The 16,480-nt window shown below is 49.6% G+C and overlaps 1 protein-coding gene across 9 annotated transcripts in view; it reads right to left on the bottom strand.

Annotated features, from left to right (window-relative positions):
* ARHGEF11 (Rho guanine nucleotide exchange factor 11) overlaps positions 1–16,480 on the bottom strand; it is a 101,306-nt gene that overhangs the window by 4,708 nt on the left and 80,118 nt on the right. For 5 of the 9 annotated variants that reach the window (XM_054691434.1, XM_054691440.1, XM_054691443.1 and 2 more), the window contains 18 exons: positions 15,377–15,400; positions 14,183–14,327; positions 13,817–13,916; positions 13,041–13,070; positions 9,841–9,967; positions 6,797–6,976; positions 6,657–6,704; positions 6,259–6,446; positions 5,801–5,947; positions 5,457–5,536; positions 5,231–5,356; positions 4,568–4,685; positions 3,528–3,706; positions 2,904–2,979; positions 2,409–2,576; positions 1,606–1,696; positions 798–917; positions 373–434 (listed from right to left, as the gene is read on the bottom strand). In XM_054691434.1, the coding sequence (XP_054547409.1) occupies positions 373–434; positions 798–917; positions 1,606–1,696; positions 2,409–2,576; positions 2,904–2,979; positions 3,528–3,706; positions 4,568–4,685; positions 5,231–5,356; positions 5,457–5,536; positions 5,801–5,947; positions 6,259–6,446; positions 6,657–6,704; positions 6,797–6,976; positions 9,841–9,967; positions 13,041–13,070; positions 13,817–13,916; positions 14,183–14,327; positions 15,377–15,400 (2,009 nt within the window). The remainder of the gene's footprint in view (positions 1–372; positions 435–797; positions 918–1,605; positions 1,697–2,408; positions 2,577–2,903; positions 2,980–3,527; positions 3,707–4,567; positions 4,686–5,230; positions 5,357–5,456; positions 5,537–5,800; positions 5,948–6,258; positions 6,447–6,656; positions 6,705–6,796; positions 6,977–9,840; positions 9,968–13,040; positions 13,071–13,816; positions 13,917–14,182; positions 14,328–15,376; positions 15,401–16,480) is intronic. The other 4 variants (XM_054691435.1, XM_054691442.1, XM_054691437.1 and 1 more) reach the window with 3 other exon arrangements.

Raw genomic sequence — 16,480 nt, 5'->3', positions numbered from 1 at the left:
CAATCCCATCCCAACAACTGTCTTAACCCCCTGTGCTCTCCCTTGCCTACCCAGTGGCTCTTGTCCCATGTCTGTGTGCAGCTCATGCTCCATGACCAACTTGGGCTGAAGGGAGGAGGGGCTGCAGACTCTGCTAGATTGTTCCTCTCTTCCTGCACTGCTCCTCCCGACCCTCCAAGAACCAGGGTGGAACCTGTTCAAGTGAGTCAGTCTACACTCACCGAGAAGACTCCCCCTTCTTCATTTTTTCCTTCTCTATCTTTATCAAACCCCATTCCTCAGGCCCTAATGGGTGTGTCCTATCACCCCACACCCATGTCTGACCACCTCCCTACCTATGCCAATGGAAACTGGACAGTTCAAGGGACTCACGGGCAGGTAGCTCCTCGGGTTCAGGTTCACTGTGGAATACTTCTGAGTCATCCAACTCTACCCTGAGGGGAAAAACCCACCAGGTGAGAGAAGGCCACCTGCCGGCAATTCTGGCCCTTGGCCGAGCTAGAATGGGTGATAAAGGAGAGGGTCCAAGAGGCCAGTGCTGGGTGCATCACCTGCTGGCTGGCAGCTGGAGAGTAGGTAGGTGCTGGTCACGCCCCCTCCCCCACTTCAGCACAGCCTCCATTACAGTCAATTGCGAGGGAGGAAGCAGACAAGGACAGAGGCAGCGATGTGGGGGATGCCCCCCATTCCCTGCTAATGTTTCTCTCCTGAGGCTGTCCATCTCCAGGGGTGAGGTGCTTGCAGAAAGCAAGTGGTCTGGGGGGATGGGGAAATGAGGAGTCTGAAGGGCTGAGCACCTGCTGGGTCGGGGGCTCTGGTGGGTAGGTGGGCCCTGGGCTGGGTGCTGGATGGGCGTCGGGGTAGGTCCAGGATGTCTGGTGGCATGCCGCACGGCCTCTTCTAAGAGCTCCATCCATCTGTTGCTCGGCAGAAACAGAGGGGACTGGTGGTGAGAACAAGATCAAGGCACACAGCTTCTCCTCCACTGACCCACTGACCCACATGCCCTGTCCAATCACCACTGCCTGGCAGGGCCCCACCGCCCATCACAGCCCCGACTGACACTCCTTGAAGTTATTTGAAGTTATCAATTAGTGAACACAGCTCTCCCTTATGCTCTGTATAAATGTTTCTCTCTCTCAGAAAAACTCTAAAAGGGAGGCATTGTCCACATTATGTAGCTGAAAATCCTGAGGTAAAAAAATGGACTCAACCTGTTCCCTCCCACCATGCCATGCCATCTCTGGCTGGCTGCGGGGTGGGTAGAGGACTTGGTAGGAGTGGGTTCTGAAGGCATGCATCTTAGAACATACATGTTTTAAATGCCTGATGGGGAAAGACAAGAACCCAAGGCAAAGAGGGTGGGCCAGAGACAGCGAAGCAGCAGTAACTGTGCTAGTGAGACTGCTGGAGCTCATTCTTATTTCATAGCCCTGGTTAGAGTCAGGGATGGTAGCTCGACAGCTTCCCTACTTCTGTCCTTCCCAGGGTCTGGTCCAGTGACTGCTCTGGGGCCTAATTTGGGCCTCCCTGACCACTGTCCTCACACATACACCACCCTGGGCGCAATGGATTGGCAGTTACAGGTGACCCCTCAATCCTCACGTGTTCTTGTCTGATGACGTCAATGCGACCAGCTCATAGATTTGGGGTGGACCCAGCTCGGAGGTACAGATGATGAAGAAGGCTCGCTTATCTGTGTGAGCAGAGGAAGGTAGAAAGGTGTGTGCTGGAGCGGCAGAGGCATGACTGTAGTCAGGGCCAGGATGAAGCCCGACCCACAACAAGGATGAAGAGAGGATGAGACAGACCTGGATCATCAAATCTAGTTGGGACCTTTCTACCAAGGGGAGGAGGAACCCTGAGTGATGTAATGACTTAAGGGGTTGATGTGTACATGGTGCTTAGAGTTTCTAAAACTCCCATACTCATTATCCCTTCTGATGCCCCAAGGGATCAAAGAGATAAGACAGGTAGTCACCCCCGTTTGAAGATGAAGGGAGCGAGTCACAGAGTGGTTGCCTGGCTTCTCCAGAGCCCTGTGTACATTCCACTTTTCCCCCAGAGTCGGTCTGCTCTGTACTGTGGGCCTTTGCTCTTCAACCTAGCCCTGCCCCTTGTCCTGCTCCTCTCCCTGCCCCTTCTTCCCACTCCTGCCTAGATAGGCCTGGCCTATGTTCCCACATCCCATCCCAACCAGCACATCCTGGAGGCTGATCACCTCCCTCTGCTCCAGTTTTTCACCCTCCCTTTGGCCTACAACCTCCCACTTAGGAGGGTCAGGAGAGGCAGAGAGGAACACAAGTGGCCAGTGAGTTCTATAAGGCCTGAGGTGAGCCCCGCATCACCCAGTGCTTGCTGGACATTCTAATAGTGATGGTGGCCCTGAGGCCCTCTCCTTATGGTACCTGTGGCCACAGAGCGGATGAGCACAGCATTGAGCTTGAGCACTGGGCTGAAGGTCTGTTTGCTGTCCGAGGAGCCCACGGTGGTCTTGCTGTGGCACTTCAGCAGCAGCTTCTCATCCTGTTTCTGCAGCAGCACTAGGAGATCCTCCAGCAGCAGCACGTGGAGGTCTGTAGGTGTGGTGGTTATGAGTGGTCCCTGCTGCCCACTCATCCCTCATCGACACATGGAGAATGACAGGGTCTAGGAAGCCCTGGGAGTCCCCACTCTGTGCCCAAGGAGTAGAGCTCCTATTTCCAGTTGAGTATCACATTGCTTCCTGGCTACATTCCTCTGCCTTAGAGCATGGGTTCCAGGGCTTACGCCATAGAGAGGGAAGCACCTGGGGCCATCCTGTCTACCACAGAGCGCCCCCAGCTATCCCCTGGCATAGACAGGGAAGCACCCGGGGCCATCCTGTCTACCACACAGCCCCCCAGCTAACCCCTGGCACACACCCAAAGTCTTATCCTTGCTGATCCTCCAGGTCAGGGGTCCCTCGTGGATCATCTTTCTTGTTGTAAGATCCAGGCTCTGTTAAAGAGATATCATTTGTTCATTCAACAAATACCCGAGAACTACTATGTGCCAGACAGTGTGCTAAGGTGTGGGGAATCAGTTCAGTGGTGAAGAAACAGTCCTTGCCTTTACTTCTTTTGGGGTCACAGACAAAAAGGCAATACAAAGGCACATGCCATGCTGGGGACTCTACCAGTGGTCCTGGATAGGGTGTCTCATCCCTGGACTACCCTCCACCCCGACTGTTATTTACCTCCCCAAGGTATCTCTGTCTTACCTGCCCATCCTGTGAGCTTTAGTCCCTTCCAAGTGATCTTCACTTCTACCTCACACTCTAACTCCCACTCTCTCTCTCCCTGGCTGAGTTCTAATGTCTGTCCTTACCTATAGAGGGATGAGATGACATGGTAATAGGGTGCGTATATCCTGGGGCACCATCAAGTCCCCCTATTACAGAGTGGCCCACGTGTCCCAGCTCTAGAACTCTCCCGGCTCTAACCAGGACTTGCTCCTATGGGTGCCTGAGATGTGTGTGGGGGTGCTGACCATGTAGGAGCCTCTACCTTGAACTCTGCCGCCAGGGGGTTACTGGCCCTCTCCAGGGAGGTGGTATCCAGGCGTTTCTGGTAGCCTTCCAGCCGGTGCCGGTTCTCTGTCTGTTTCACTGCTTCATTCACATACTTGAGAATTTCCCGGCACTGATCCCGGGCCCGGCACAGCTTCTCATGCTCAGAGGTGGCACCTACCAAACAGGGTGGAGGAGGTAGTGTGGGGTTCAGAGTCCAATATGATCTGGCTACTTATATCCATGGTGGCTGACCTGCCTCAGACCCGGAGGTGGCCGCCCTTGCCTTACTTGAGGACCTCAGGTGTGAGGTTAACTTTCACTGAGTGTCCCTGGGTTTTAGACCACTACCCTGGACATTGATAGCTCTTGGGGATTCTTGCCTAGACTGCAACCAGCTCTACAAATGGGGGACAGGGAAAGGGACTGTGGGTGATGGCAACAAGTATGCCTCTTGCAATGCCTGTTCAAATCAGTTTTAGGGTTCTAACACTATTATACTCTGACTCCAATATCCCAAATTCGAGGGTGGTAAAAGATGCTCAGGAGACCAGGGAAAGTGACAACCTGGCTAGCCCCCTTATTAAGCCTGGTCCCTAGCCTTGAAAGTTCTCACACGCAGTTCTGTCTGCTGTGCATTGCTCAGGATGTCTGGCAGCAGGGCTGGACATTGGCAATGTGGCTGAACAGGGGCTGATCTCCAGCCATAAACTGTGACCCCTGTGGGGTTCACGGTGGTGAGAGAAGCCAAGTTCCCTCGCATTTGAATCTGTGTCTACACATGCTTTCCTCTGACTTGTGCAAAGACCCCACAGGTTAGACAGAGGAACTCACCCCCTCCTGTGGCCATGCATATTCTGTTTTCCAAAGCTCATTTCTGTGAGACTGACCATAATAAGACAAGGAGGAAAACCCTAAAGACCAGAAAGGTTAAGAGGCTGGCTAAGGTCACCCAGTAAGTCAGTGGTAGAACCAGGGTGTGAAATGAGGACTGCAGCATCCCCATGTCCCCAGTACGAGCACCTCTCCAAACCCTACCTGCTGTGTGCTTGATGATGCTCTCCAGCAGCAGTGGGTATTTGGTGAGCCGCTGCATCTCAGAGATGATGAGGTCTCGAAGCTGCAGCCGCCGGCACTGAGGGTGGCTCTCGGCCTCCTGCAAGGGATGTCAACATGTGATTACAGGCAGCCTGCAGGGCCTCAGGATCAAAATGGGTGTGGACATGCCAAATGGTGGTGGTGGCTTCTTCCTTAAATGTTCCATGAAGGGTTGGTGGGGGCAGGGAGACAACAACCCAAGGAAGGAATATGGGAATATGGTCAAGCAAGCTGCATAGAGCAGGTATAATGCCTACTTTATAGATAAGGAAACTGAGATCCATCTAAGTACACACAGTAGATGAACTGGGCCTTCTGACTGCAAACCAGCCTTTTCTAGTGAACAGTGGTCTGTCTTGAGAGGGGGTATGTGCCCATGTTTCTGACATGTGGTGTAGGGAGGGTACAAATGGGTGCAGGGAGTTGCTGGTTATCCTCTTTGGTAGAAGAGGCCAGAGTGCGTGAAGCAGGAGGCCAGGAGGGAAGCTTGGGAGGTTCCTGGTGAATATGATTACTTCCTGGACCACCAACTTTATTGAGACATGATCACTTGGTTAACTTTTAGTGGTGACAAGGGCAGGTCAAAGGGCAGCAAGGACACACCTGCATGAAGAGCTGGAATCGGCTTTCCTTGCGCTGCTTGGTTTTGATCAGCTCCAGGGCTATGGACTGATAGGAGCAGAACTGAGCTGCCATCTGCTGCAGTTCCTCCCGGGCGGGGCCATCAAACTGAAGGGCAGAATGGACAAGGCCCAGGAGTCACATCCACACTAACGATGGCCCCCCCTCCTCTGCCTGGCCTAAGGGAACCTCCTTCCTGCAAGCTTACCCGAGCCAGCATGAGGTCACCAACATCTTTAATGATGGGGCCCTCCTCCCGGAGCTTCCTCATAGCTTCACACCAGGAATCTGGAGCAAGAAGAGACAGAGACACCTGGGGCTGAGCTTCACCACCAAGCATTTTGTGACCCCAAAAGGGGTCTTTGGCAATGCCATGGAGAAGAGCTTGGAAGCTGCTTGGGAGGAACTGGGAAGCTGGTTTCAGGGTGAATATCAGTTGTCTGACCAAAAAGGAGGATCCTGCACATGGGCAAAGCTGGCACAGAAACAGGCTGGCGGAGAAGGATGGGAGGAGTGGAGAGTGGGGCAGGAAGGGTGTGGGTGGCTCCTCACTGTGGATCTCGATGAGCTCAGGCAGGTTGGGGAAGAGTCGGGCCAGCTCCTCTCGGGGCATCAGGTTCTCCTTCTTCATTCTCTGGTAGAAAATGAGGTCTAGGACCCGGAGTGTGCGCAGATGGGAGGCCTCTGTCACAAACAACTCTGAGAAGGGGAGGAGAGATGGGTAGAAAAGGGGATGGGTAGAAAAGAGATGGGTAGAAAAAAATGTCAACATGTATCTAGGGTCACTATCCTGATTCCCAAACTACTTTACTTTTGGGAGAACTAAGGACTGGTTCAGACTGTGCAGCAACTTTTCCGTCACCCCAAAGGCCAGAACTGAGGGGGCCCTTATAGGAACAACAACATGGACAGGTCTTGTCTTGTCCACGTCTTACATCTTAAGAGCTCAGAACCAATTCCCATGACTCTGAGCAGAAATGGGGGGAGGAGGCTTGGGGGGCACTTCTCACCATTGATGACCTCCTGTCGGTCAATCTCCCTCTGGCTTAGCCCGGCCACCACATCCTTGCCCACTGTATGCTGCCAGTTCTGGGCATCTGTCTCTGGCTCCAGGTCAGACAGCTGGCCCAGGTCATCCTCTAGGAGGTGGGGAAGGAGGGCGTCTGTGCAGAAACCCAAGCTGGGGGACTCAATGCTCCTGAGGGAAAACGGGCAGTTCAGCTTCACTCAAAGAACCCACACCAGGGCACATCCCTCTCCCTCTGGCCCACCCTGCTTGGACTGAGCCCCTGGGGAACCAGCAGGCCATAAGGAGATGCATACCCAAACAGCCACAGACGGGTGGAGAAGCTGTTAGATTGGAGGAGCAACTTTACTAAACACAGGCACTATTGCACCTAGCACTCACCTGCGGCTCATTTTAGGGGTGAAGGGAGGAGTTGGGTTCTCTAGAGACCTGTGGAGAGAGTCACCTCAGCACTGTTTGGCCCCTGCCCCTGCCCCTGCCCTGAGACATTGTTGGGCCAAGAGCCCCTGAAGCCTGCCCACCTGGTAGAGAGGCTGGAGGCGGAGGATGAGGCTGACTGGTGCAGGCGGGCAGCCTCAGCAGCAGCATCCATGTCGACATCACTGCGAGAGCGGGGTACATTCTCTGCCTTCCGTGACCGCTTCATCTCCTCCCGGCCCTTCAGACTCTCAGAGCGGCCCAGGCGAATCTCTGAGCGAGAACTTGAGGGGGTGGGGAGAAGGCAAGACACTTGGGATCTGCTGCCCATTCCAAGGGCACCTCAATGCTGCATCTTTTCCACCCCCAAGGGCACAAGCAAAGGCCTAGACAATGGGTTAGCAGATGCTCCTCACGTTTGCTGCTCTGCCACCCTCTCAGCCTGGCTTGATGGACAGTCTTTCATCTTCCTTGTGACTGACCAGTAAAGGAGATCTGGGACTAAAAGAATCACTTTTGTGGCCAGATGCTAAAGAACCAAGCCCGAGTCAGAAAGTTGTGGACACCAAAGTCCCTCAGGAGGGACTAGAGGTCCCACCCTCCCTGTCCTCAGGTCACTGTGTCCAATTTGGAACAGGTCTCCTCCCACCTTGGATTCTGCTGGAGGCAGCTCTCTCCCTTTACAGGATGTAAGAGGGATGTGCAGGCACTATCTTCATATACTCATTTTAGAATGCCCCATGCCACCTGTCAGAAAATTCTCTCTGGGGCCTCCCTGGTGGCACAAGGGGTTAAGTCGCAGCACTATGAAGCTATCTGCAGCCACTACAGAACGAGTTCCATCCCCTGCCAGGGAGCTGATCCACATGGTGCAGCAGACCTCTCCTGTTTCACCCGCTGCTCCCCTCAGCAGTGTATTTCAGTCGGTCTGCCTGTTCTGTTCCCCACTGCCTCTGGTGAACCTTCTCACCTCCCACACCTCTGGCCTGTACCCCAGTTCTTGCATGCAACAATAATACCTCTTTAAAAAAACGAAATTCCTGTCTGCTGTTAGGTTCCCACCTCTCCTGCTGTGATGTGGATTTCTTCCATTCTTCTCTTGATAGCATCCTTACTAAACTCTCACATACCCCTCCTGAGAGCAGACCAACTGCAGGAAGCTTAAGGGGCCTATTTACATACAGGGAGGACCTGCTCCCTGGTCTGCTATGCTGGACCACTTGGGCTTGATGAGATGCGGCAACTGGGTGTGCTCTTTTCAAGTCCTGCAGCGCATCAGCCCCCAGACAGTTGGCCTCTCTGACCTCTAGCTACCCAACGATGGTGTCTTTCTCCAGCTTGCGGGAGGCTTCTTCACTGACATTATTATTACTAATCTACATCCTGCTCTGCTTTAAGACCACAGAGGCTGAGGAGTCTGGAGAGCTCTTAATAGCACAGCAGGTTGCTGCGTTAAATGAGCCAAGTGCCTTGGTCTCCACTCATCAAATCTCTGAACCGCCAGAGGAATCAAATGGAGTGCTCCTCTACCCCTGCTGCGCCCAAGGCTTTGTCCACAGGGTTAAAAACCACACTGCCAGCTGAACCCCTACTGAACTCATGTATGAAGTCTGTTGGAACAATTCCAATGCAGACTAATGGAAAACTTTTACCAGTGCTTGCAATGGGTCACTTAGCATCATGAGAAACCTCATCCGGTGAGGTTCCTAGGGCTGCAAAGCTAAGCACTTTCATTAATTTCCCAGAAATGAATGATGCTTCCACCAGTAAGTGAGACCCAAATTCCTAGAGTACTGCCTTCTAGAACTGGGGGCTTAAGTAAGCATCTTTGACAACTTCTGGCTCATATACTGATAATACTATTTCTTCTAAGATTACCAGTGAGTTTACAATCATTAAATCCAGTGACTTCTGCTGAGAGTAGATGTAGGATCCTAGTAAATAACTTAAGGTAAATTTATGTAGAAAGTTCAAGAATTCAAGATTGCAAATAGTCTCAAGTATGTCCTCAAAATGTTGTTATTGCATCTCACAATCTTAGATCTGATACATCTGTAAGACCACGCCTATGCCAGCAATCATCAATGTATTTCATTTACTCAGCGGTTATTAGACCCCAACCTCTCAGTACTATCCTAGCCTTTATCTTCTTACACATAATCTTTGTATTTCTCACTGTGACAAGATCTTGTAACATGTATTAAGCTTACTATAAAGACAAAGAAGTACATGCATAAAAGCAGGGATGTCTGAGTTGGAGGGTGATGATGACTTCCTTCAGAGAAATGGCTGGACGATGAGGACTGCTTAATACTGACTTGCTTTTGTGCGTTAGTTTGGCTTAGTGGCTCTCAGACTGGAGTATACATAAAATTTTTTTCTGTATACTCAAGACCATGTTACTACCTCAAGGGTGACTTAAAGAATTTGCAAAATATTTTCAACTACAGGTAATTTTTCACATTAAATGTTGGCTGTAGAATTTTAGACATGACATGACTGCTGTCAAGTCACAGTCAAGAATAAGTCCAAGAGTAACATTATTGCCAGAGAAGGGTCCTCATTGGAACCTGACCAAAGAGAACAGGAGAGATGCCACAGCCTCAAGTCCCTGTTTTCTTCTTGCAAAGGGAAGAACATTTGGTCTTGAATCAATGACTTTTGCATCTCTTGGCTGAGATGGGCATTGGGTAGCCAGTTATGTCTTGTCTTTAAAGCACCAGAAAAATCTCATTTCCAGCTCTCTTCTTCACTAGCAGAGATGGTTGTTTGCCTGGCCTCATCATTTCCCAGGACTCCCCTTTGCTCCCCTCTGTACTTTCCTCTAGCCTTGTCACCTAGGGTTTCCTGATGAACTGTTTATGGTATAATCTAGCTCATTCTTGGGATGGGGGCTGCTGAATAGTGGGGGAGGAGGACCCAATGGAAACTTTGGGTCTGAGGTTCCTGAGCTGCTCTCTCCTCCACTGGCCTCACCAACAAACAGTAAAATCTTCTTATGAAGATACCACCATGGGAAGAGTCCAGAGGAGGGGGAGTTCTACAGCAGGTGCGTTGGAGTCTCCTTAGAAAGGGATGAAACAGCTGGAATGAAACCCTGCAGGGCTCTCCTACAAGGGAGCTGCGTGCCCCACCCAGTCCCTGCTACCTGTCACTCTCTAGCAGGTCCTCAGGGAAGCTTCCTGTTGAGAGTCGCTGTGTTCCAGGTTCCGGGGTGTCATACTGCTGGTTGTTCTCAAAGTGTTGGATGATGTTCCTCACGTTGCCAGGTTTGACTGGAAACAAACATATAATGAAGGATGTTCTGCTTTCTGCTTAGGACTGACTTCTCAGGGCTCACATTCCCCTCCAGCCCCCAAGACAGAGCAATGAGCAAACACGAGGAGAACAGCATGGGCAGAGACTCAGGGAACACGGTTTAGTCCAGGCTCTTCTACTGCCACCCCATGTGGCTGAGGCAGTGGCACTACCTTTCTGGGTCAACCTTTTATCAAAACAAAATGGGAAGGTATAGAAGTAAATTTTCTATGCATATTTCTTTTGGCTCTCACACTCTATTACAATGACTCTTGTGCTTGAAAATCGTGACTAGGTGTTTCCCAAGAGCAACACACAGGTTAAAAAAGTAGCCAGAAGGATCACAAATCTATCTGACATGTAATATGCCCACCTTGCCAAATTATATCAATCATTTTTCAAATTTATATTACTTTTAGAGTTCATCAATTCTATTTTTCCTTGACTCTCCTTCCTGTTCTTTCTGACCCCCCTTGTCCCTTCTCTGGTATCCATAATTAGAGAATTATATGCGTTATTACCAGTGAAAGGGATCTAAGGAGGAACAGAGAGGAGAGCTGCCCTTCTCTGGTATTCAGATTCCAGCCCTTCTTCAAAGCCTTGACAAAGGAGAGCTGTTCTTGCTCAGAGAAAAAGAGGGCAGATGAGAGAATACAAAGGCAGATACGAGGACAGGGAAAACCCTGGAGAAGTGGACTCAGGCCCAGGACTAAGGGGCCTTCATCTTCAAAGTCAGTTATCTCAGTTCCAGGCCTGGTGATCTTAGGGTAGAAGTTGGGTTAGAAATGCTATACTTTCCGAGACTAACAGAAGAAGTGGGAATGAGAAGCAATATAAATAGTGCAGGCTAGAGCCTCCCTAGTCATACTAACCAAGTCTCAGGTATCCCGACTCCACATACACAAATTTACAATCTCCCTATATATCTAAACTCCAGTTTCATAAGAAAATTCCCAAGCCCAAGGGAAAAGTTAAAAACTAATTTAGCTAGTTTCTTCAAGTTTACAAGTTGTAGGTAGTTAGATAGGGTGGTATTTTTCTAAAGCTGCACAAGAGGAGGGTGGGATGTGTGTGGGGGTGTGTGTATGTGTAGAGCAGGGGCTATTATCCACATTCCCAATTTGGAAATTAGGGCCAGGTCTGCCTAACAATGAAATTAAATACAAATGTAAACTGTATTTTACAAACAGATGATATTTGCATTAGCAACAGGGGCAGTAGTTGGTGACCATAAATGGCATTATTTTCTAATATTGACTTTTTAACTTTGGCAGGTGTTTGATCTTTAGCTATGGATTCAGATTTGTCTGATGTCCTAGAAACTTTAGAACATCAGACCTAAGCCTGACCTTACACTGGTAAGATCTGACTCAAAGAGATGGTGGATACCAGTATCCTGCCCTGGGATCAGCAGCTCCACCCGAGGCGTTCCTGTGCCCTCTCTCACAGACACAAAGCACAGTGTGGGCAGGGCCACTCAGCCTCCCCAATCCCAGTGCTTGGCGCGCTTTCCCTGGGCAGGGCGGCTGGGAGGAAATATGTGTTAACTAAGGGCCTAGATTTCAGGGCCAGTTTTATTTTTCCATTGTTTTTATAAACTTTTCCCCCCAATAATTGTTTATTTTTATTGTTTAAAATAGCATAATGAGTCTAGGAATCTAGTAACTTTTAAAATAGCTTTGAGGATCATTGTTTTTAACTGCTACTTCTACATAAAATGAATTCTAGGAACAAAATAATTTCCTGATTACATCCACTGCTATCTCTACTAATTTACTGCAGAACCTAAAAGATATTACTCATTTTCTTGTACACATATGGATACCTTTGATATGAAATGAACTGTCTAAATCTAGGTTTTAAGCTTCTTTGTGTTAATGTGTTTTTTATGTACAGCTGCCCTCAAAAAAGAGTTTGCACTGAGCAGGTCTGCTTCCACTGGGTTTTGCAACACCCCTTCTATCTGTTCCTCCTTAGCCTACTCAACATGAAGAGGATGAGGATGAAGACCTTTATGATGAAAAACTTTTTGCCAGGGGTTGATGCCCCAACCTCTGTGTTGTTCAAGGATCAGCTGTGTGTGTATTCTAGAAGGTATTAGATACTTTAAACACATTTTGGGGTCTGTCTACATGCTATAGCTTTATAGTGTCGAGAAACAGACACTTCAGTGGAGGTGCTACACTGAAGTGCTTAAGCAAAGTGGATGATAAATAAAAATATCTCGGGCCTCCCCTGGTGGCGTGGCGGTTGAGCACTGGGCTGCGAGGCTGCCTGCAGCCTCTGCGGCGCCGGTTCGACCCCTGGCTGCCGGCAAGGGTCCCACATGGCACGGACCTTTCCTGCCGCGCCCACTGCTCCCCTCAGCAGTGTGTTTCATCGGTCTGCCTGTTATGTTCCCTGCTCTGGCTCTGGTGAGTCCTCTCACCCTCCTGCACTTCTGACTGTACCCAGAGCTCATATAAATAAACAAATAAATCTTAAAAAAAAAACAAAAAACTCAAGGAAAAACTGTTAGAGACCATTATTTACTAAAAATAATAATAAAAAAAAATCCAAACCCTGTGATCTTCAAAAAATGAGAATTTTTATTATTTTAATTAAAAATAACCCCAAAATACCTGAGGAATGTCTGTTGCACATTTAGTGTGTGAGAGTTCCCTCATTCATACAGAAGCCTAGGCTTTTAGTGTCCACTGTGGAGAGGTAACAGAATAAAAGAGAAAGGCCTCAGCTATAGATGCTTGCCGAGGGTTGAGGAGAAGGCCTCTGTGGAGGCACTAGGAGGGGCCCCTGCGCACTCTGGGCTGGGCTGGTTAAGTGTGGTCCTCAGCAGAGGGAGGGAGCCCCCTGGGCAGTGATGTATGTCACAGAGCAGTTTTAGCAACAAGGAAGAACATAAAAAAGAGAAACGGAGTGAGGAAAAGGGAAGGAGAGAGGGACAGGTAAGGAGAAGATGAAGAAGGGAAAGGGAAGGAGGGAAGAGAGGATTTAGGAAACAGAAACTCAACGCTAATGCAAAGGAAAACCCAAAGAAAATGGTCCTTTTACCTTCCACAGGGGACAAGGGATTATGAAATGCTAAAAGAAAACAAACAAAAACAAAAGTAAACCATGAAAAGTCAAATTAAATGTTTCAAGAGTCAAAACAAAAATTACATTAAGCTGGAAAATGAAAAGGTACTGGTAAAAATCAGGCTGATCTCGAAGTGTTCCCTCCTACCTCCCCCAAAGCAGCAACTTCAGAAAAAGCAGCAGGCTCACCCCATGGCCCTTCACAGATTCCCACTAATAGTGGGGTCTTCAGATACCGACTGGGAGGGCCAGCAGCCATTTCAGACACAGCTGGGAGAAATAAATGATTGGATAAACTGACTTTTGGGTTACATATGGTATTAGGGGAAGCTTTGAGTCTAAAACCTGCCACCTACTCACCTAGTTCTGCTTAGTAGTGACTCAAACTCCCCATTAAGGGCCCGGATTTGCTCCTAACACACAAGACCTCAGGAGTACAGAGAACCCATGGACAAGGCTGAAGGGGTATTGAGGGTCAACAGAGCAATCTCTGCCAAGGACGAAATACTGTCCTGCGTGGCCAGCTGATAGCTACAGTTGACTGAGTTCATAAACTCAGATCCAGGACTGCATGGCCTCCCTGGCCCTGAAGCAGTTACCTGCAGCTCAAAGAGCCTGTATGAAGTGTGGCAAGGGGACAGCGCAGTGCACTGAGAGGAAGCTGTGGCCTGAGTGTGGGGCTGTGCTCCTGTAATGTCCTGGAAAGTGCAGGTTAGATCACTGCTGAAGGTGGTTGCTTCCCCAATACTCACTGGTCTGGGAAGAGCTTTTGGGCTTCCCAATGTATTTGAGGATGGGATTTCGCTTCTTGTCCTCCAAGGCATCCTTTTCTTTCTTGGAATTGCTGCTCTGCTGAGACAAGAAGCACTGTGGTTTGGAGAAGGTCCCGGTACCAGGTCTGGTCACCACTCCCTCTGCCACTGCCCCCAAGCTCGCCACAGGCTAGTATCTGGAGTGTAACATCCTGTCTGTGTCCTGAGCAGCACATCTCCTGACCTGGGGGAAGGGGACTCTTCATGGACTCCACTTCTATAGGTGACAGAAAGAACCTGAGAACTGGCTTCCCCAAGCTGCTGAGGACAGAGACCTGAAGGCACTTGCTAGGGGAGTTCTGTCACCTTCTTGGTCTTTGGAAAGAAGGGCAGCCACTTGTCCTTGTCAGGAGCAGATGGGGCCTTTTCGGCTGTGTTGGAGGGTCGTGTCTCTCGAAGACGGATCCCAACATGGCTCATGTAGGTGCTGACGGCAAAGTCCATGGGGGCGCTGTGAGAGAGGAACAGGGGCTGGTGAAAGCTGGGCCATGTATGTTCCAGCAGGTGGAAGGAACAAAATCCCACTTCTAACAAGGTCCTCAGCACCCAGTGGGATGGTGAAGGGAGAACTTTGGGGTCAGAATTCAGAGGGAGGCCTGGAACACAAAAGGGACTGACTGTAGGCAGAAGTTGGCTAAATGGCTGGCATTATTCTCAGAAGAAACATTATTCTCAGGAGTTCAGCAGAACTCTTCCTAATGACAGGATGGAAGGATGTCCGTTCTCTAAAATGTAGGCACACTAGTCATGGGCAGAGCTGGAGGATGGGCCAGGATCCTCTGGCATTTATGCGTGTGTAAGGGGAGGCAAAGACAAAGGGGAGAGGACATACACCACTGGCCTTTGCTGAGGTGTACTGCCTCTACCACCCCACCCCTTGTACAGACAGGTATGGAAGAGCACTGTCAGGCAGCTTCCAAATGCCACAAATGACACTGTCCAGACCTCTGTGTTTAAAAATATATTTGGCTCTCAATTCAGTAGACATATTATTCACTTTGTGGATTCAATGCAGCAAATGCTTCTGCTTTTAAGCTTCCAATGCTATCTTCTCTTCCTTATTAAGTATGTGTATGCTCAGGGAGCACACACTTATTTTAACATTCTGAGAACATATGTGCCAATACAGGAAACAGTGCTGGGATCCCCACTGCAGGAGATCTAACAAGGCCGATCCTATCACCGTCACTCTTAAAGGTAGTTTGAGGGAAGGGAGGCACAGGGCTAGTTCTGACGAAGAAGAGGAGACCACGGGCAGAGATGTTAGGAGGGATGGCAGTATGGAGGCTTCACACTGAGAAGCAGTCCTCATCCCAGGCAGTAATCCCTGAGAGTCAGGGGTCTGGACCTCAGGACCTGACTGTGCTAGTTTCACCAGCGAACTAAACTTGGACAGACTGTGGCTTACGAGAGCCTATGATGCTAGGGACTCCCTGTGACTTGCAGGGATGGAAAGCACGGGAGCTCAACCCCACTCTTTCCCACCTCGAACCCACTCACCTCCTGTCTTCCTCGTATTTGGATCTGGAACAAAAGAAAGAACAGATGACTCAGACCAAAAAGACAGAGGCCTGTTTGCCTGTGCTGAGACTGGGAGGAGGGCCAGTTCTTCCTTGGAGAATGGGAGGGTGGGGAAGCAGGGAGGAGGATGAGAGAAGGGCAGACTCAGACTCTTGGTCTCAGCTCTGAACTCAGGAGGTGAGAGCTCTCATTCTCCTAAGGAGCTCAGCACAGAGTGATGATGATAATGACGTCCTTCTTGCTAACATGAAGGGGAATGTGGCACACACAGCGTCTTGGTATCTGGTTCAACCCGTGACGTTACTATGGAGGAAGAGGTTTCTGTGCTCCTGTGTCCATCTAGAGCAAAGCCAGGAGGACTGGGCTAACGCTGAGGCAAGAATGAGGGGAGAGAACAGAGGTGATACTTGAGACCAGCTCAAAGAAACCCATTTAGAGAAGGTAAATGGTTAAGAGTAACTGACCTGGGACTGTATCTATGGGCCAGGCACTACACTATTTATGTGCTAACCCATCTAATCCTCAAAATAATCCATAGTAGGTATTGTGTTGCTATTATTGAGACTGAAACTCCACTGCTTTAAATAGAAACCACTGTAAGCAGGGGCACCTTAAGCTGTCAATTATAATTCCATTTAATTTGGCGGTGCCCATGATCTCTGAACAGGCTCAGCTCTGCCTCCAGCCCTGCAGCGGTTAGGTGATTACCACCATCTGCCCACAAGGGAAACTAAGGCCCAGGAAGAGTTGGGTTTGGCTAAAGGTCAGAAGGTTGCTTCCAAATAGCATGCCCTTCCTGTGGAACCTTGTCTGGTCCCATCTTACCAAATGCCAGATTCAGGTATGCAGCTGCCTGCTCAAGTCTCCAGACTGAGATCTAAAAGATCTCAAATTGAATGTGCTTGAAACAGAGGTCTTGATTTCTCCCTCAGAACAACTCCACCAGTAGCCTCCCCATCTCAACTGGTGGCCCTCTCATCCTTTGAGTAGCTTAAGCAAAAAAGATGAAGTCTTGACTTGTCTCTCTCATATCCACACTCAATTTGTAGGAAATTCTCTGATTGGGTCTACTGTCAAGACCTA

The sequence above is a fragment of the Talpa occidentalis genome, unplaced genomic scaffold, assembly GCF_014898055.3.
Source record: "Talpa occidentalis isolate TD23 unplaced genomic scaffold, MPIMG_talOcc4v2.1 talOcc4.9, whole genome shotgun sequence".
NCBI classification, from domain to species: domain Eukaryota; kingdom Metazoa; phylum Chordata; class Mammalia; order Eulipotyphla; family Talpidae; genus Talpa; species Talpa occidentalis.
This window is presented reverse-complemented; position numbering and strand designations above follow the sequence as displayed.